At 33.4% G+C, this 22,103-nt stretch overlaps 1 protein-coding gene and 2 long non-coding RNA genes across 3 annotated transcripts; 1 reads left to right on the top strand and 2 right to left on the bottom strand.

The window, feature by feature from the left end:
* The first annotated feature begins 13,740 nt into the window (after positions 1–13,740).
* Positions 13,741–15,995, top strand: LOC128041146 (protein MAIN-LIKE 2-like). Its single transcript, XM_052630499.1, has 2 exons — positions 13,741–13,863; positions 15,468–15,995. Exons 1-2 carry the CDS (start codon positions 13,741–13,743, stop codon positions 15,993–15,995), a joined length of 651 nt encoding a protein of 216 aa, XP_052486459.1.
* Positions 15,996–16,052: 57 nt separating this feature from the next.
* Positions 16,053–16,761, bottom strand: LOC128041013 (uncharacterized). The gene is made up of 2 exons (XR_008195789.1): positions 16,513–16,761; positions 16,053–16,423 (listed from the first exon to the last, which is right to left on the bottom strand). It is a non-coding gene; the product is annotated as an uncharacterized LOC128041013 (long non-coding RNA).
* A 3,408-nt stretch (positions 16,762–20,169) lies between these two features.
* LOC128041012 (uncharacterized) lies at positions 20,170–20,790 on the bottom strand. Its single transcript, XR_008195788.1, has 2 exons — positions 20,454–20,790; positions 20,170–20,378 (listed from the first exon to the last, which is right to left on the bottom strand). It is a non-coding gene; the product is annotated as an uncharacterized LOC128041012 (long non-coding RNA).
* Between the last annotated feature and the right edge of the window lie 1,313 nt (positions 20,791–22,103).

The following is a 22,103-nucleotide window of genomic DNA, read 5'->3' as shown; positions in this document are numbered from 1 at the left end:
CAAAAAGTGATCAAATTGCATGAAATGAATTGTTTTATTGTTTAAATTAGTAAATTGAAGGAAATATTAATTTAGATTAAAATTGGATGGAAATTGAGAAAATAGAAATTTTTCAAAATGTCCCGAATTTTGGTATTTCTGCAATTTAGCTTGGTAAGTTCGTATGAACTACATTCTGTATAATTTTAATTAAAGTGAATGTTATTTGATGATGAATATTATATAGATATGTGTTTTATTATTGAAATTGAATTAATATTGGTAATATGTACAATTATTAGATGTAGTGAGACGATTATCGGAAGCTCGATTGCGGTTGGTAGGAAATGTTGTATTATTTATATTATGAAGAATTATAAAAGCATGTCAATAATTTAAATTTTTTTAATAAATAATGGAATTTTATAACTCGGTTCAATACGTTTACAAGTGCATGTATTCTGGTAATGCCTCGTACTCTATTCTGATGTCGAATATGGGTAAGGGGTGTTACAATCCACCCTTGAAGCTCGTTGTATAACGCATCCCAGTCACCATACAACTCTCGCATCGCCATTTGCTTTGCCCACCATGCCTTTTGGTACGACACTTTGTACTTAATCAAGCTTGCATATCCACAATACGGACTGACACTTGAATGGTGGGTGACTCTTTCACTAAAGGGATGATGCAGTTACATATAGTTTTTGTATCTAACTTTCAATTATCTTGCAACATATGAGCGAACGTGCATGTGTGTGGACCTTCTAGTTTAATTATCATCCACATTTGTGTCTGCTGCATTAACACGGCTCAGACAAGTCATTTACAACCACTCAACGATTTCCAACATTCTCCTGCATACAAAGACTGCGTCGACTTCGTTACTTTATAATCCACATCTAACTTCAAGCTCAATTGTTTTATAGCATGTAAACAGTTTTTTTATCAAATTGTTGTTCTACAAACAACTCTTCTTCGTCGAATTCATTGTCAATTAGGTGAGCTGGCACAATATTTGTATATTCCGAAAACTCACGTTCAAGAGCAGCATCAGGATCCACGTCGGTCATAAAGGAGCCTGGATTATTTCTTATAACCATACCAAGACCTGTGTTTCCGGCCGAATGGGGGTTCGCATTTTCACCTTCTACCGACCCTTCCTCGTCTTCTTCGTCTATGTCTTCAAGGATGTCATCCAAATCGGGGTCACTAAAATCATCGTTGGGATCACGGTGGGACTGATCATCATTATCAAACCCTTCAATACTATCTTCTATGGTGGCCAACACCTCTGAATGGATCTCTAGAAGAGGACACGAGTCTAGGGTGTTATACAAACATCCACCGGTGTTTGGATTTTAGGGAGTTGGCATTGACAGTCTAAAACCGGATTGATCTTCCCAAAAGACGTTAAGATCAAAATCAATTCCGAAGCGCTGGCTTACTAGAATTACCACTTAAATGGGCAATAAATTACTATCATTGTCCCTAAATCATCATCATCTTCAAGCTTCATTTTTCAGAACTTTAGCGGATCAGTTGAAACCGAAAATTTGTAAAACAGTCTCAACATTTGCTTTCCGCAACGGGTTGCTATCTTTGTACTGATTTTTCATTTCAAATCCGACAACGAAATCTGTTTGTTGAATCTCATTCCTATTTTTTTCCGGTTTCGAAATACAAAACCTTTTTCAATTATATTTATCATTTCTCCATTGAAATGAGCATAAACAAACAACTTTTGGGAACTCATTTTTTAAAAAAATTTACTTTCTAAACAAAGGAAAAAAAATTCAAACAAAACAAAATAGAAGATAAAATACCTATATATATTTGATAAATTTGGTGCCGCCATTGTGAGGCCGAAAAAAAAATTTTAAATCTGTTGGTGCTTGCCAGCCATTGAAGCCAAAGACCCAAAATTTTTTTTCGTACATTAGTACCGGCCATTGAAAGGCTAGCACCTAAAAAAAATTTCGTACTGCTGGTGCCGACCAACCAAAAAAATTTTTTCGTACCGGTGGTGCTGACCAATAGAAGGCGAAGACCAAAATTTTTTATATATGATCGATGAAGCAATCGACAAAGCCGACAACTAAAAATTTTTTTTAAATCCTGCTGGTGCTGGCATTTAACAAGCCAACGCCCAAAATTTTTTTTAAAATTTTTGTATACTAGTACCGGCCATTATCAAAACCAAAAAATTTAATTTTTTTAAAGTCTGACACAATCAATAGGCAATCACAGGTCTAAAATACCAGGTGATGCCAGCCATTGACAGGTCAATTTTTTTTTTACTATTTATTTCAAGTTATTTTGGTGATTATTTTTAAACCTGAATTATTTTTATAAGTATTAAACTTTTTTAGATCAATTTGGTAAAATAACCTTACAATTTACTCCTTTTCCACTTGATTCTGTTTCTTGTCACATCACCCCCGCATGCGCGTACATATTTCAAATTTTTTGCTTTCCATGTAAGTAATTGACTAACTTCTTAGATTTTGTACATACTTTATAAATTTTATGCCAGTGTTATCTTTTCCTCCGTAGCCCGCCTAATATATGAAAAAATTTTAAAAAGTATATATAAAATTCATAAAAATTTAAAATATATATAATACACGTGAACTGTGTATTGTAATGTTTAAAATTTTAAGATTTTAATTAATATTTTATTAAAATTAATAATTCTTTCTAAAAGATTTAGACTATAATATTTGATTGATGATGAAACTTGTGTACATAATAATTTAAACCAGACCTGATAAATAGATGATATTTTGCTTAAGGTAGTCCTAACCTTTGAGCCTTGAAATTTATTTTTCAAAATAATATATTTATCAATTAACTAAAGTTGAAACTAATTCAATAACTTTTTTCCTGTAAAAACTTATTACACTTACCTATCAAAATGAAAATAAGGGGTTTTTTACTAAAATATTATAAAAAAAAATTAAAAATAACCAAAATATTATATATTTTTTTATTTACCAAAATAAAAAAGTAAAAAAAAGCTACAGCCGATTTGACAATACCCTAGAGGAGGGTATCTGATTGGCGACACCAAAGGTGCCTAACTGATAGGCGGCAGCAAAGGTGCCATTCCCATGGGCGGCACTAGTCGTATTATAAACACGAGCTCTGTCCAGCTGAAGCAGAAAAAAAGAAGAAAAAGAAGAGAAAGAAGAGTTGTTGCAGAAAAAGAGAGAACGGGAAGAGAAAAAAAGGTATTTTTTTAAAATAATTGATTATCTTGTTATTTTTTGTATAATTTTATTATTTTTGCTTTAGTTTAGTTATTAAGATTAATAAAACGCAAATTGATAGTTTTAGTTGGTATTATTATTAGTTTTTAGGGTTTAGATGTTACTTAGTATTATTGTTACTAAAAAACTAGTATTATTATTATGGTTAGTTATTATTTTTATTTACCAAAATAAGCTAGTTAGTAAAAAACTAGTATTATTATTATTGTTAGTTATTATTTTTAGTTAGTATTATTTTGAGTATTATTCATAGTCAGAATAAATGCCCTCATTCAGATCTTTCATGTTGGACAGTCATCCGGATTGGGTCGGAATTGACCTAATGATGTAAAATTTTTATGTATAGTGTTATAAAAAGTCTAATTCATTTGAAATAATTTTTATTATTCAGCTTATGCTAATGCATAAATTGTATCCAACTTAAGTTATAAAATATCATGTGCTAATTTGGAATTATTAAAATTATATCGAAAATAGAGGCATTTATAATTGGATTCACCTTTAATATAATGCAAAAAAAAAATTAAATTTATACAAAAAAGTTCAGAAGTAATAAAAGATTAAATTAAAAATATTAAATTTATACAAAAAGAATACAAACTTCGTAATGTACAAAAAGTGCATTAAACCCCAAAAATTGATGGTTCGATGGTGTGGTCCTAGGGGTATACCTATTCGGAGGTCGACGATCACGTTCTGGGCGACGACCAATATCATCATTCGGCACAGGTGGGGGTGTGGCAAACTCCTTCCGGTTCAAGTTTGTCGGTGCCGAACAAGCCACAGGATTTTCCTCTATGTTTGCCACACCCCCACCTGCGCCGAATGATGATGTTGGTCGTCGCCCAGAACGTGATCGTCGACCTCCGAATAGGTATACCCTTAGGACCACACCATCGAACCATCAATTTTAGGAGTTTAATGCACTTTTTGTACATTACGAAGTTTGTATTCTTTTTGTATAAATTTAATATTTCTAATTTAATCTTTTCTTACTTCTGAACTTTTTTGTATAAATTTAATTATTCTATTTTTGCATTATATTAAAGGTGAATCTAATTATAAATGCCTCTATTTTCGATATAATTTTATTAATTCCAAATGCGCACATGGTATTTTATAACTTAAGTTGGATACAATTTAAGCATAAGCTGAATTAATAAAAATTATTTCAAATGAATTAGACTTTTTATAACACTATATATAAAAATTTTACATCATTAGGTCAATTCCGACCCGATCCGAAACAACTGTCCAACATGAAAGATCCGATAAGGGCATTTATTCCGACTATGAATAATACTCAAAATAATACTAACTAAAAATAATAACTAACCATAATAATAATACTAGTATTTTACTAACTAGTTTATTTTGGTAAATAAAATAATAACTAACCATAATAATAATACTAGTTTTTAGTAATAATAATACCAACTAACATCTAAACTACTAACTAAAACTATCAATTTGAGTTTTATTAATCTTAATAACTAAACTAAAACAAAAATAATAAAAATTATATAAAAATAACAAAAAGATAATCAATTGTTTTTAAAAAATACCTTTTTTTCTCTTCTATTTCTCTCTTTTTCTACAACAACTCTTCTTTCTCTTCTTTTTCTTCTTTTTTTTCTGCTTCAGCTGGACAAAGCTCGTGTTTATAACACAACTAGTGCTGCCCATGGGAATGGCACCTTTGGTGCCGCCTATCAGATACCCTCCTCTAGGGTATTGTCAAATCAACTGCAGCTTTTTTTTCTGATTTTTGTTTTTTTTTTTTGTATATTTTGGTAAATAACAAATATATAAAATATTTTGGTTATTTTTAATTTTTTATAATATTTTAGTAAAAAACTCGAAAATAGGCAACAGATTAACTCTTTTGCAGAAATAAAAACAATAAACTAGAATTTCTTAGTTAATAAGTTCAAAAATTTGTTAAAGAAATTTTCTTTCTTGAAAAGAGCAAAATAGGGTTTGAACTTAGTAAAAGCTACTATATTCCATGCTATTTTACCCAAATAATTAAAATTATTACATAAATTATCTTAATTCAAAAACAATCACCTAAATCACTTAAAATGAACAATAAAATTAGCTTGGGGGTAATAAATGATCGGCATCAGATAACTTTTTGACACAATTATTATGATTGTGTCAAGTAGTTAAAATTAATTTTTAGATGTTGGATAGTTGATGATTGGCACCTTTCTATTTTTTCACCCTGTATTAAATTGTAAAGGTTTATTAAAATCTTCACTACCATGGTGAGACGCTCTTCATTATTGGATATTTTATCACAATTTTTTATGGTGATTAACACATCTAGATGAATCTCTAAATGAGAATACGAGATTAGGACATTATACAAACATCAATTATAATTTGAATTTTCGAGAGTTTACAGTGACCCTTCATAACGCGATTGATCTTCTCACCAAAATTTAAAATCAAAATCAATTGCAAAATATTTACTTACTAAAATTACAACTTATTTTCGAGAGTTTACAGTGACCCTTCATAACGCGATTGATCTTCTCACCAAAATTTAAAATCAAAATCAATTCCAAAATATTGACTTACTAAAATTACAACTTCAATAGATTATGGTTCAACTATCTCTGCAAACAACTCAATCAGGCTAGAGTTATCCACCTTAAGGGGCAATAAATTGTTATTATTATTTCTAGATCATCATAATCTTCAAACTCCATTTTTGAAAACCTGAAAGGATCTATAATAATCTCAACATTTGCTTCCCACAACAGGTAGTTATATTTATACTAATTTTCTGTTTCAAATCCACTAACAAAACTCGCTTATTGAATCTTATTCCAAGTTTTTGTTTATTTTAAAAGACACAACTTTCTTTAACTGTATTTATCGGGTTTTTTACAAAAATATTATAAAAAATAAAAAAGAAACCAAAATGTTATAACTTTTTTTTATTTACCAAAATATATCAAAAAAAAACTTGCAAAAAAATCTGCACCGATGTGACAGCACCTTGGTCACGCCAAAGCCATTGGCGGCACCAAAGGTGCCAAAACCATTGGCGGCACCAATGGTGCCAATGCCATTGGCGGCACCAATGTTGCCAATGCCATTGGCGGCACCAATGGTGCCATACTGATTGGCGGCACTACTCAGTATTATAAATCGAGCTCATCGGTGAAGGAGAAAAATCAAAAGAAAAGAAGAAGAAGAAGAGGTCTTTGCAGAAAGAAGAGAAAAGAAGGTATTTTTAAAACTAATTGATTATATTGTTGTTATTATTTTGTATATTTTGTAATATTTTTGTTTTAGTTTAGTTATTAAGATTAATAAAACTCAAAATAATAGTATTAGTTAGTATTATTATTATTGTTGTTGTTGTTGTTATTGTTGTTGTTGTCGTTGTTGTTGTTGTTGTTGTTGTTGTTAGTATTAAGATGTTATTAATGAATTAAGATCTAACTTAGTAATATTATTGTTAGCAAAAACTAGTATTATTATTATGGTTACTTATTATTTTTATTTACCAAAATAAACTAGTTAGTAAAAACTAGTATTATTATTATAGTTAGTTAGTTAGTTATTATTTTAGTAAAATTAATAATTTTAGTGTGTATTATTTTGAGTATAAAATTATTAATATTATTAGTGTGTTAGTTATAAGGATTAGTGGTTAAAAGGTTTTCATGTACAAAATTGCATGTTAAAACATTCAATTTTTTTTAAGTAATTTAGTTATCGTTCGAGAATTTTTATGAGATTTTATTTTATTTTTTGACAGATTAAATATTGAAGATGGAAGCTAAGTTTCTTGTATGCGTTTATTTCGATGGAGTCATCTTGACAACAAGTGTTGGATGTGTATTTGAATGTCGGCAACAAATAGCAATGAGATTTAATAGAAATGTATCGTTCGATGAAATGAAGGCAAGGATTAATGCAAAAATTCATAAACGTTGTGGGAGAAGGATATCAAAAATTTTCTACAAGTTTCCAGTTTTGACAAATCCGGTCAAATTCGTCGAAATAAAACTTGTAGACGACGAAGACGTGGAGACAATGGTCGATCTCTACTATGGGAATGGGAGTGAGAAGAATGCACCGATTCACTTATTTGCTGAGTTAGTCGGTATGGAGCAAAATGAAGAAGTTAATGCATCTGATGAAGATGACGGGGCTAAAGAACCGTGGATGGTGGCTCCAATATCATACGTTGATAGTGAATCAACTATGGGTGGGATCGGTATCGACCTGAATATTACACCCGATGTTGACATGGTTGGTGGTGAAGAAGGTGGTGGCGAAGAAGAAGGTGGTGGCGATCATTGGGATGAAAAGGTCGATAATGACGGTGATCCCGATGTGGACGATGTACCTGATGATATTGACAATGAAGATGTCAACAACGATGAAGGCATTAATGCTTCTTCGGTCGGGGAGCAGATGCGGCGTATTTTGATACACAGTAATCCTGGGCCACACATGTCGCTCATAGACCCGACACACAGATGTATGTGGTGAGTTACAGAGTACCACGAAATAGTTCATTCTCACGGGTGGTAGTAACATCTAATGATGATGAGTTATTCATAGGCGGAGATTCATTTGTAAAGAAGAGTGCGTATATGCCATTAAGCGAGTGCAAACATGAAGATATCGATGAATTATAAAGTCTCCGTGTCCACTCCGACAATATATGTTGGGGAGTGTTGGAAGGTAGCGGAAGGTCGCAATTGGTAGTCTGAAATGCATTCATTAGAAGTTCTCGGATGTGGAAATACGAAAATTTGTTGGTCCTCATACATGCACATCAACATGTATGACAGAAGATCATGAAAAACTTGATTCGAAAACTATTTGTACGTGTATCATGCCAATGGTGAAGGACATGCCGACCATTAAAGTTTCGGTACTCATTGCGAAATGCAAGCACGATTCCAGTATCGAGTCTCATATCGGAAGGCATGGTTAGCTAAACAGATGGCGATGGAGCAACTGTATAGGGATTACGATTCGTCGTATAACGAGCTTCAAGGTTGTATAGCTGCTATGCGAGAGTACGTACCGGGGACTGTGATTGAGTTGCAGACAAGTCCATATTACGGCCGGATGACCGATTCTGACCAAGAAAAGGATTTTCCATCGAATATTCTAGACGTTCGATCCATGTGTGAGGGCATTTCCCCACTGCAAGCCACTTGTGCAGGTGGATGGAACCTGGCTGTATGGAAAATATACACAGATCCTACTTCTTGCGCTTGCTCAAGGCAGTATGACGTGCTCCGATAGCATTTGCTATCGTAGATAAAGAGAACATGGAGTCTTGGGAATTCTTTCTCACAAATCTGCGGAGGTATGTTATTAGGAACGATAACATTTGCATCATCTCCGATAGAGGGAATGGTTTAATTGCAGCTATTAGGCGTTCCGGTGTGCCATGGAGATCCGTTTACTGCATTCGTCACATTACGTCTAACTTCCATAAAGATTATAAGAATGCAGACTGGAAGAGACAAGTCGTGGCAATGGGTAAATGATAACCTTATCTTTTCAATATAAGTTATAATGTTTGATGTTATCGACTTACTAGAACTTATTTTTCGTTAATACGTATGCAGCGTACGAGTTAGAGCCACATATTTTCCAGCAAAGAATGATCCGACTTGAGAGTGACATGGAAGGGCTGACGAACACATCTTTCTGACAATGGTTGCGCACAATGGAGCCGTAGCAGTGGGCTCAAAGTTTTGACGAGGGCTTTCGTTATGGCCACATGACCATAGAAATAAAATAGATGTCATGAATATTAGAATAGCATCTTACCCCTTCCTGGGCATGCTATTCAATCCTAATGCGGTATATCGGGACATCACACGACTTCCCGATGCCTAGACGGGTCGTCCACCTAAATAAAATAGTATAGGGTTTAGGGTTGGTAACATTACTCAACATATTATGACTACAAATAATGACAATTTATATTTTATCACCTGAGTGGCAGTGGATACAGATAGGGTTGGTGACTAACGCGTGCCAAAAACGACATCCGATAAAGCGCCCAGGACTGCAGCAATATGAGGCATCCGCCGATGTCTTTAACATCTTGGCTTTATCGCCTCAAAAAAAGCTCGATACAACGTTGCTAGAACGGCGAAACCCGGCTATCGACCTAGCGGTGGACAAATCACCGGCGAGGCAAGTACACAAATGCACTGCTATCGCCGTTTGCATCGAGCATGAGTATCGCTTCTATCATATGCATGATGTGCGCTCGGCGGCGCACATCAACTCACCTTGATGGCGGTCGTGATAATTGTCCAATTTTGGCTTTTAGCCATGTAAATTTTATCTTGGGAAAATATTTATCACCAATCCTCTGGTGACTCTCCTAGGAGTTGATAGCAAAGTGGTACGGATCGGTGAATGAAGATACTCCGTTCACGGGACTCCGTCAATTGGGAGCCCAAGCTACCGCAACATCCTCCAAGGTCACCGTGCACTCTCACTTACGGAAAATGGAAAGTGTGGGTCTCCGGACGCCACCGCTCCACTAAGCAGATAATAAATTAAAGTACAAGTCGGAGGCCAGGATCAATACTCTTGACCGTCCGGCTAGCTCGAATGCGGCATCAATCGTGCATCAGGAGCTATCTTTAAAACACTCTACGGCCCTTAATACTCGGAGCGAGTCACGATAGTATTAAATTACGGAAAAATATTACGATAACATAATTTATTTGTATATCTGCATATATCTTTTTAAATAAATAGGCGATTAACAAATAATAAATCATCTGCGTTATTAGCGCATCGGATATGTGTCTAATATCGCTTGAATCAATCGAGCCATTGCGATGCTGCAAGTTGAAAAAAAGTTAGTAAAAAATCTTACTTGACCATTTATTAGTATTTTTTCTCGCATTTTATTCCTTTAAAAATATCATAATTTCTAATTTTATAATTTTACATTATTTGATTGCATAATATTAGAAATTTATTAATCTAGTGTGTTATTTAAATTAATTTGGTGTAAAAAATAACCCTTACCCACGCCCTTTGCTAGTATTATTTTCTCGATTTTATTACTTTAAATAAAATATATTATTCTACTATTTTATTATTTTATATTATTTGATTACATTTTCTTTGAAATATTTTGTATTAATTATTTCTTAATTTTAAAAAGTTAGTAATACACTCTTACTTTTGCCATTTGTTAGTATTTTTTCTCCGCATTTTATTACTTTAAAATATCATAAATTTAGTCTTTTATAATTTTACATTATTTGATTGCATAATGTTTGAAATTTATTAATTTAGTGTGTTAAGGGGAATAAAAGAAAATAATAAATAAGGAGGGATTAAAAGGTAATGTAAAATTATAAAAGACTAAGTTTATGATATTTTTAAAGTAATAAAATGCGGAGAAAAAATACGAACAAATGGCAAAAGTAAAAGTGTATTACTAACTTTTTAAAATTCAGAAATAAATAATACAAAATATTTCAAAGAAAATGTCTGAAATAATATAAAATAATAAAATAGGAGAATAATATATTTTTATTTAAAGTAATAAAATCGAGAAAATAATACGAGCAAAGGGCAGGGGTAAGGGTTATTTTTTTACACCAAATTAATTTAAATAACAAACTATATTAATAAATTTTAAACATTATGCACTGAAATAATGTAAAATTATAAAATTAGAAATTATGATATTTTTTAAAGGAATAAAATGCGGAGAAAAAAATACAAATAAATGGCCGATGTAAGATTTTTTTACTAACTTTCTTTTCAACTTGCAGGCATCGCAATGCCTCGATTGATTCGAAGCGATATTAGACACATATCTGATGCGGCTAATAACGTGGTATGATTTATTATTTGTTAATCAGGAGTTCTATTTATTTAAAAAAGATACACACAGTATATACAAATAAATTATGTTATCGTAATATTTTTTCTGTAATTTAACACTATCAGGACTCGTTCCGAGTATTAAGTGGCCGTGTGAGTGTTTTAAAGATAGCTCCGGATGCACGATTGATGCCGTACCTGGAGCTAGTCGGATTTGGGTCAATAGCATTGATCCGGTCCTCCGACTTGCGCTTTGATTTATTATCTGCGGCTGTTTTACCAAACTAACCCAAAAATAAATTATATTTGCAAAAATAAACCAAGTTCAAAAACAATCACCAAAATAACCTAAAATGAACAGTACTCACTCGTTTTTTGCACCAATGATTGTCTAATAATTGTGTCAGAATTTTAAAAATTAATTTTTGGGTTACGGCACATCGCTGGCGGAACTCATGTATTTTTAAAATTTGTATAATCTTGATATCTGAAAAGGAGAAAAAAAGAAAAAAATATTTTTGGTTGTTGGCTTCATCAATGGCAAGACCCCTTGATAAAAAATTTCCTTTTTTTGTCGAATAAGATATAAATATCTGAAAAAATAAAAAAAATTTGGGTACTAGCTTTCATCAATTTTAGGCACCAGTACAATTTAAAAAATTCTTTTTTTTTTTCGTAGTCGAGTCGATATAAATATCTGAAAAATAAAAAAATTTTGGGTGCTTAGGCTTTGTCAATGGGTGGCACCAAAGACAATTTAAAAAATTTACTTTTTTTTCGTCGAATCGATATAAATATCTGAAAAAATAAAAAAAATCAGCACAAAGTACAAATTAAAAAATCTTTTTTTCGTGTCGAATCGATATAAATATCTGAAAAAACTTAAAAAAATTTTGGGTCTTGGCACATCAATGGCCGGCACCAAAGACAATTAAAAAAATTTAAATGTCAGTCAGGATATAAATATACTAAAAATATCTTTTGTTAATAGATAGATTCAATTCTTAGAGGATACACTAAGTGGACCTTAATCGAAGATGTAAGAATTAAAGAAATAAGTTTTAAATTCATCATAGAAATTACGAAAAAATTTATCCTTAATGTATCGAAAAATATGTCCTATTAATCACACAATTATCTAGAAATTGCAAACATTTAGATTTTGTTCACATATTAATTGTCTTTTTATTTTTTCTATTTCCTCCTATTTACTATTACAAAATTAAAATCCCCAAGTCCTATATATTTTTTGTAAATTTAGAATTTAGTTTGTATATTTTTATTTCTAAGAATTTAGTCCTAAAATTTTTAAATATTACGAAGTCTATATTCAAACAAATAATTATGTTAGATTCATTAAATAAATATTAAAAAAAGAAAAATATAAAAATAAAAGGAATATTTACATAATAAATTATAAGAAAGTACAAATTAACATAAAAAATTAAAATTGTCGCGATCCTGGGGACGTGCCCGGCGCTGGCGTGTAACGATCCAGATGCCTCCGTCGGCGATGCCGTGCACTTTGCTGAGGCATTTGATAATTGCTCGGTCCAGAGTCTTGTGTCACTTCCGGTGTAGTTAAAAAGGTGGAATAATTATATTCACCATAATCGGGACTTAATTAGTATTGTGTGACCGGAGGTGCCGATGGAAAAATATCCTCAGTGGTGGGTGTACGTGCTTCGGGGTGGAAGTCCGGGTGGTATGAGGATGACAATCCGGATCGTGTCGGATGTTGACGGTGGAGGTTGTCACCAAAAAAATCTTCAAATGATAGAGGAACTCCATGCAGTTGATTCGGATCTATGAACTGTGATGATGAGTTGGATACTTCATTTTCGGCCCCTAATTCAGCCCCGAATGGCGGAACTTGGTTACTACGCGGTTGGGCGTTCCTTGGTTGCCATCACGAAGAATCAGGTCGCGCGTCTCTTTGGATCAGCATGTACTGACCCCGGAATATGAAGGGTTTCCCATGTGCAATATACCATGCTGCGTACTCGGGCGTAGGAGAGAACTCTCCCTCTAAGACATACAAAGGAGGGCGCCTCAAATGTCGCTGACTCCACAGAAAGATATATGGTTCATGTTTCTGTGCCCAATTTAAAGAGTCTCGAGTCGGTCCCTTTTTATCCATTCTGTGGACATCTGAGATGTCAACGGGAGGGTTCGGGATAGGCTGTGCGCAATCGATTTGCCTCAAAACCCGACCTCCATCGTGCCACTCCACCGTATGAAAATTAATCAACGGCACATTAGACACGGACACGTATTGCTGCTCGACCACCCATGACGGTATGAGTGTCGCGAGATCTTCCTGAGTATATGGCATCCATTAATAGCATTGGTGGTTGAGCAGCAACACGTGTTCGTGTCTAATGTGCCGTTGATTAATTTCTATATGGTGGAGTGGCACGATGGAGGTCGGGTTTTGAGGCAATTCTTGCGCATGCCTTATCTCGAAGCCTCCCGCTGACATCTCGATGTCCACTAATGGATAAAAAGGACCGACTCGGACTCTTTAAATTGGGCACGTAAATATGAACCATATATCTTCGTGGAATCACGACATTTGAGGCGCCTCCCTTGTATGTCTTAGAGGAGGGTTCTCTCCACGCCCGAGCACGCAAAGATGGTATATGGCACATGGGAAACCCTTCATATTCCGTGGTCAAGACATGTCGATCCAAAGAGACGCTACGACCGATTCTTCGCGATGGCAACCAAGGAACGCCTAACCGCAAGAAGAATCGAAGTTCGCCGCTTGAAATGAATTAAATAAAATGAAGCATCCGACTCATCATCACAGTTCATAGATCCGGTTCCATTACATGGAGTTCCTCCATCATTTAAAGATTTTTTTGGTGACAACCTCCACCGTCAACATCCGACATGATCCGGATCGTCATCCCCATACCACCCGGACTTCCACCCCGAAGCACGTACACCCACCACTGAGGATATTTTTCCATCGGCACCTCCGGTCACGCAATACCAATTAAGTCCCGATTATGGTGAATATAATTATTCCACCTTTTAACTACACCTAAGTGACACAGTGACTCGACCGAGCAATTATCAAACGCCGCCAAAGAAGGTGCACAAGATCGCCGACGGAGGCATCCGGATCGTTACACGCCAATACGGCACGCCCCTAGGATCGCGACAATTTTAATTTTTATGTTAATTTGTACTTTCTTATAATTTATTATGTAAATATTCCTTTTATTTTTATATTTTCTTTTTTAATATTTATTTAATGAATCTAACATAATTATTTGTTTGAATATATAACTTCGTAATATTTAAAATATTAGGACTAAATTTTAGAAATAAAATATACAAACTAAATTCTAAATTTACAAAAAATATATAGGACTTGAGGGATTTTAATTTTGTAATAGTAAATAGGAGGAAATAGAAAAAATAAAAAGACAATTAATATGTGAACAAAATCTAAATGTTTGCAATTTCTAAATAATTGTGTGATTAATAGCGCATATTTTCGATACATTAAGGATAAATTTTTTCGTAATTTCTATGATGTAATTTAAAACTTATTTCTTTAATTCTTGCATCTTCGATTAAGGTATCCTCTAAGAACTGAATCTATCTATTAATAGCGCATATTTTTCGTATATCTATATCTGACTCTGACATGGAAAAAAAATTTGATTGTAATCGGGTGCGGACCATTGACAAAGCCAAGACCCAAATTTTTTTTAATTTTTTAATATATTTATATCGACTCGACTTAAAAAAAGAAATTTTTTTTATTTTATCTGGTGCGAGCCATTGATGAGCCAAGACCCAAAAATTTTTTTATTTTTTCAGATATTTATATCTTACTCGACACTAAAAAAAGTAAAAAATTTAAAATTGTCTGGTGCCACCATTGACAAGCCGGCACCAAAATTATTTTTTCAGATATTTATATCGATTCGACAACGAAAAAAAATTTAAAATTGTCTTTGGTGACGACCATTGACATGGCAAAGACCCAAAATTTTTTTATTTTTTCAGATATTTATATCTTATTCGACAAAAAAAGAAATTTTTTATTGTTGAGTCTTAGGCCATTGATGAGCCAAAGACCCAAAAAATAATTTTTTTCTTTTTTTTCTTCCTCATTTTTCATATATCAGTATTATACAAATTTTTAAAAAAATACATGGGTTCCGACCACTGATAGGCCAGAACCCAAAAACTTAATTTTTAAAATTCTGACACAATTATTAGACAATCATTGGTGCAAAAAACGAGTGGGTACTGTTTATTTTAGGTTATTTTAGTGATTGTTTTTAAACTTGGGTTATTTTTTCAAACATAATTTATTTTTGGGTTAGTTTGGTAAAACAGCCATTATCTGCGCTAGTGGAACGGTGGCGTCCGGAGACCCACACTTTTCATTTTCTGTGCGTGGAGTGCACGGTGACCTTGGAGGATGTTGCAGTGCAGCTTGGGCTCCCAATTGACGGGAGTCCCATAACGGGAGTATATTCATTCACCGATCCGACTGCACTTTGCTATCAACTCCTAGGAGAGTCACCAGAGGACGGTGATAAATATTTTTTCGGCATAAAATTTATATGGCTAAAAGCTAAAATTGGACAATTATCAGCGATCGCCACTGAAGGTGAGTTGATGTGCGCTGCTCGAGCGTACATCATGCATATGATAGGGGCAGTACTCATGCCTGATGCAAACGGCGACAGTGTGCATTTGTCGTACTTGCCCCTGCTAGCTTATTTGTCCACTGCTAGGTCGTATAGCTGGGGTTCCATCGTTCTAGCAACACTGTACCGGGAGCTTTGTCGGGCGACAGAGCCGCATATTAAAGACATCGGCGGATGCCTCATACTGCTGCAGTCCTGGGCGCTTTATTAATTGCCGTTTTTGGCACGCGTTAGTCAACAACCCTATCTGTATCCACTATCACTCAGGTGATAAAATATAAATTGTCATTATTTGTAGTAATAATATGTTAAGTAATGTTACCAACCCTAAACCCTATACTGTTTTATTTAGGTGGACGACCCGTCTAGGCATCGGGAAGTCGTGTGATGTCCCAATATACCGCCTTAGGATTGAACTGCATGCCCGGGAATGGGTAAGACGCTATTCTAATATTCATGACATCTATTCTATTTCTGTGGCAATGTGGCCATAACGAAAGCTCTCGTCAAAACTTTGAGTCAACTGCCACGACTCTATTGTGCGCAACCATTGTCGGAAAGATGTGTTCGTCTGCCCCTCCATGTTACTTTCAAGTCGGATCATTCTTTGCTGAAAAATATGTAACTCTAACTCGTACGCTGCATACGTATTAACGAAAAATAAGTTCTAATAAGTCGATAACATCAAACATTACATCTTATATTGAAAAGATAAGGTTATCATTTACCCATTGCCACGACTTGTCTCTTCCAGTCTGCATTCTTATAATCTTTATGGAAGTTAGACGCAATATGACGAATGCAGTAAATAGATCTTCACGACACACCGGAACGCCTAATAACTGTAATTAAACCCTTCCCTTTATCGGAGATGATGCAAATGTTATCGTTCCTAATAACATACCTCCGCAGATTTGTAAGAAAAAATTCTCAAAACTCCATGTTCTCTTTATCTACGATAGCAAATGCTATCGAGAGCACGTCATATCCTTGAGCAAGCGCAAGAAGTAGGATCGTGTATATTTTCCATACTGACCGTGTCTCATCCACCTGCACAAGTGGCTTACTGTGGGGAAATGCCCGCACACATGGATCGAATGTCCAGAACATCCGATGGAAAATCTTTTTACCGGCTGTAACTGGTTATCCGGGCTGTAATATGGACTTGTTTGCAACTCAATCACAGTCCCCGGTACGTACTCCCGCATAACAGCTATCCAACCTTAAAGCTCGTTATACGACAAATCGTAATTCCCATACAGTTGCTCCATCGCCATCTGTTTAGCTATCCATACCTTCTGATATTAGACTCGATACTGGAATCATGCTTACATTTCTGCAATGATTACCGAAACTTTAATTATCGGCATGTCTTTCACCATTGGCATGATACACGTACAAATAGTTTTCGAATCAAATTTTTCATGATCTTCTATCATACATGTTGATGTGCATGTATGAGGACCAACAAATTTTCGTATTTCCCACATCTGAGAACTTCTAATAAATGCAGCTCGTACCCGCCAATTGCAGCCTTCCGCTGCCTTCCAACACTCCCTAACATATATTTTCGGAGTAGACACGGAGACTTTATAATTCATGCTATACCGTTTAATGGCATATACGCACTCTTCTTTACAGCTGAATCTCTGGCCTATGAATAACTCATAATAATCAGATGTTACGGCCAGCTCGTGAGAATGAACTATTTCAGGATACTCCGGAAACTCAGCTACATATGCTGCGTCGGGGTCTATGAGCGACATGTATGGCCCAAGATTATTGTGTATCAAAATACGCCGCATCTGCTCCTCGACCGAAGAAGCGTTAATGTCTTCATCGTTGTTAACATCTTTATTGTAAATATCATCAGGTACATTATCCACATCGGTATCACCGTCACTATCGACCTCTTTATCCCAATGATCGCCACCGCTTTCTTATTCGACAGCACCTTCTTCTTTACCACCAACCATGTCAACATCGGGTGTAATATTCAGGTCGATACCGATCTCACCCATAGTTGATTCACTATCAACGTATGATATTGAGCCACCATCCACGGTTCTTCAAATTTCTTCTTCATCAGATGCATTAACATCTTCATTTTGCTCCATACCGACTAACTCAGCAAATAAGTGAATCGGTGCATTCTTCTCACTCTTATTCCCACAGTAGAGATCAACCATTGTCCCCACGTCTTCGTCGTCTTCAAGTTCCATTTCGACAAATTTGACCAGATTTATCGAAACTGGAAACTTGTAGAAAATTTTTAATATCCTTCTCCCACAACGTCTATGAATTTTTGAATTAATTCTTGCCTTCATTTCATCGAACGATACATTTCTATTAAATCTCATTGCTATTTGTTGCCGACATTTAAATACACATCCAACACTTGTTGTTAAGATGACTCCATCGAAATAAACGCATACAAGAAACTTAGCATCCATCTTCAATATTTAATCTGTAAAAAAATAAAATCTCATAAAAATTCTCGAACGGTAACTAAATTACTTAAAAAAATTTAATGTTTCAATATGCAATTTTGTACATGAAAACCGTTTAACCACTAATCCTTATAACTAACACACTAATAATATTAATAATTTTATACTCAAAATAATACATACTAAAATTATTAATTTTACTAAAATAATAACTAACTAACTAACTATAATAATAATACTAGTTTTTACAAACTAGTTTATTTTAGTAAATAAAATAATAAGTAACAATAATAATAATACTAGTTTTTGCTAACAATAATATTCTTGAGTTACATCTTAATATATTAATAACATCTTAATACTAATAACAACAACAACAATAATAATAATAATACTAGCTAATACTATTATTTTTAGTTTTATTAATCTTAATAACTAAATTAAAACAAAAATATTACAAAATATACAAAATAATAACAAAATATAATCAATTATTTTTAAAAAATACCTTCTTTTCTCTTCTTTTCTATCTTTTCTCTTCTTTTCATGACACCTCTTCTTTTCTTCTTTTCTTCTTTTCTTTTGATTTTTCTCCTTCATTTGGATGAACTCGTATTTATAATACGAGTAGTCTTCATGATCGATGGCACCATTGGTGCCGCAAATGGTTTTGGCACCTTTGTTGCCGCCAATGGCTTTGGCATGACCAAGATGTCGTCACATCGGTGCAGTTTTTTTTGCAAGTTTTTTTATATATTTTGGTAAATAAAAAAAATTTTATAACATTTTGGTTATTTTTTATTTTTTATAATATTTTTATAAAAAACCCTAGCATACAATGTACATACCATTATTTTTTTATTTTAAATATATTTTATAAAATGTATATGCTAAATAAAATAATAAAATAACTATAACGTACATAACATAAATTTTAAACATACAAATATTACAAAAATTTAAATTTATAAAAAATACCTTTCTTTTCTTTTTCTTCTCCTTTCTTCCCTCTTCTTCTTCTTCTTTTTTCTCTTCTCCTTTCCTTTTCTTTCCTTCTTTCTTTCTTTTTTCTTCTCCTTTCCTTTTCCTCTTCTTTCTTTTTTTCTCTTCTCCTTTCCTTTTCTTTCCTTCTTTTTCTTTCTTTCCTCTCCTTCCTTTCTTTCTTTCTTTCTTTCCTCTCCTTCTGCCCCCCCACCACCGACCCCCCTTTTATACATTGGTGCCATAATGGTATTGCTTTCATTGGTGCCGCCAATGCCATTGGCGTGACCAGTGTCCCGTCACATCGGTACAAATTTTTTTTGCAGGTTTTTTTATATATTTTGGTAAATAAAATATATATATTTTTTGGTAAATAAAAAAGTTATAAAATTTTGGTTATTTTGTATTTTTTATAATATTTTATAAAAACCAGTATTTATCATTTCCCAATCAAGATAAATATAAATAAACAAAATTTCAAAACTCATCTTCAACAATTTCTACTTTCTCCTCAACAAACAAAACACTAATATTATTAATATCCATTTTCAACTAAAGAAAAAGAAAGCTTAAATGAAAGACAAAATAACTCTATATATTGAAAGAGTGCCGACTATCAATATCCTAACAACTGAAAAAAATATTTTTTTTTAAATCTACTACTGGGAAGTCGAAAATTATTGTCCCAACAACCAAAAAAATATTTTTTTTTTAAATTTGATATTGAGGTGCCGACAATTAATGTTGCAACACTCAAAAATATTGTTTTTTTTATTATTTAGTAATAGAGTGCTGGCCATAAGTGTCTTTAACACCCTAAATTTTTTTACCGCTTGATGGTTGTGTCAAAAATTTATCTAATGTCACCATTTATTACCCTTAACCCCACTTTAGTGTTCACTTTAAATCACTTTTAAGTCATTAACATAATTAATTATTATTATTTTTGTGTCATTTGGATAAAATAGCCTAGTACTTGAGATTCAATAGAGGATGTTGAAAGACAGCCTGAGAAGAACAGGTAGCCGGGCTTTTCCCTGCCCGTCTTAAACGGTAACATTTAAAGCGGAAAATTAACAAACAAAAAAAATAATAAAGTTACACTTACAGTATTGCACTAGCAAAATCAAGCTTTTGAACTCCGATCTTTGAAGTATCCATTACTGCATTCAAACCAAAATTTACATAAAATACAAACCAACAGAAGCAAAATAGATTGATGAGGAAGAGAGCTATACTCTGGTGATATCAGTTGACCTGAGGGACGTCGACAATGATTTACTGCATAGTGGAGTGAAGGCGGCGGCTAGAGCAAATAGAGAAGGAAGAAGAGGAGTAAAGAGTGAAAAAGACTTCTGTTACAAAGTGTGCCCAGATTTGCCGTGGTGGCGGTGGAGAACGATTAGGAGTGGTTGAAGCAGCCGAACTAGGCTGTGGCTACAGTATTGTATCTCAGGGGACAATAGAAGAAGAAAGGGTCTGGAGCTTTTAGGAAGTTATATTTTCCCTTGGTTTATGCAGCTGGTTTTCTGTTTCTTTTTAATTTTGCTACCGTTTCAGCTATCAAATTATACTGTACAGATGTGACGTTTTGTTTTTCAGTTTTTTTAATAAATTCCAGCTGTTTTCTTTTTTAATATTTTTTTAAAATTCTGACATATTGATAATGGGCACTCACTTTATTAAATAGAGTCACCAGAAATAAATGGCTGGAATCATTTTTTCGAAAGCTCTTTTTTTGGTTGCTGAGACACGAATAGTTGACACTCTCTACTCGATTAAAAAAAAAAATTAAATGTTGAGATATTGAATACTTGAGATCAAATTTAATAAATAATTTTTTCGGTGCAGGGACAAATCAATTAATTTAAAGGAGAAATTTATTTTTTTTAAAATTCGATTTTAACTAATGATACAGCTATTTAATTAAAAGAGGCCATCCTGAAACCGGCCATTAACAGGCCTGTGTCCCAAGGCCTGATGCCGGCCATCAGAGTGGGACTGGCACGGTCCCTAGCCTCTCAAGTCTCATGAGCCACTTTTTTTTTAATTTAACTTTAAATCCCTTTTTTTAATTCCTATCCATTACTTTAAATTACTTTAAACTCCCTTTTTTTTATTTAAATCCTATTCATTCATTAGTTTAAATTAATTTATCCTTAAATTATATCTTTTTAAATTAAAATCGTATTTTTATAAAAATCTTTTTCAATTTTTTAATTAAATGTTTTAATTAAATTGATTTATCCACTATTTTACCAAAATAATCCAAAAAATTTATATTTATAAAAATAATCTAGGTTTAAAAATAATCACTAAAATTTTTTTGTATCCATGATTACTTGATAATTGTGTCAGGCATAAAAAATGATTTTTTTGGTTCTGGTCTGTCAATGGCCAAAACCAGTGTATTTTTTTTTTAAATCGTATCATACTGGCATATAAGGAAAAGAAAAGAAAAAAATTTTGGGAGCTGGCCTGTCAATGGGCGGCACCACCTTTACAGGAATTTTTTTTTACATTTTGGGGTGTCATTGGTCGACACCAGTATACAAAAAAATTTTTAAAAAAATTTGGTGGTGGTCTGCCAATGGCCGACACCACTTTTATGTAAATAAAATTTACATTTTTGGGTGTTATTAACCGGCATCAATATACGAAAAAATTTTTAAAAAAATTTACATAAAAGTGGTGTCATTGGCCGACACCAATATACAAAAAAAATAAAAAAAATTCTCGATGGCCTACCAATGGCCGGCATTAAACTTTATATATAGTGAGTGGTTTGGGTTCTTATAGTGTAAATGGAATGAGAAAAAAAATTTAAAGAGAGTCATCAAAATGAGAGTGTTTTGTAGTGTATCATGAAATGAGTTTTTTTGGATCAG

The sequence above is a fragment of the Gossypium raimondii genome, chromosome 5, assembly GCF_025698545.1.
Source record: "Gossypium raimondii isolate GPD5lz chromosome 5, ASM2569854v1, whole genome shotgun sequence".
Classification (NCBI taxonomy): Eukaryota; Viridiplantae; Streptophyta; class Magnoliopsida; order Malvales; family Malvaceae; genus Gossypium; species Gossypium raimondii.
This window is presented reverse-complemented; position numbering and strand designations above follow the sequence as displayed.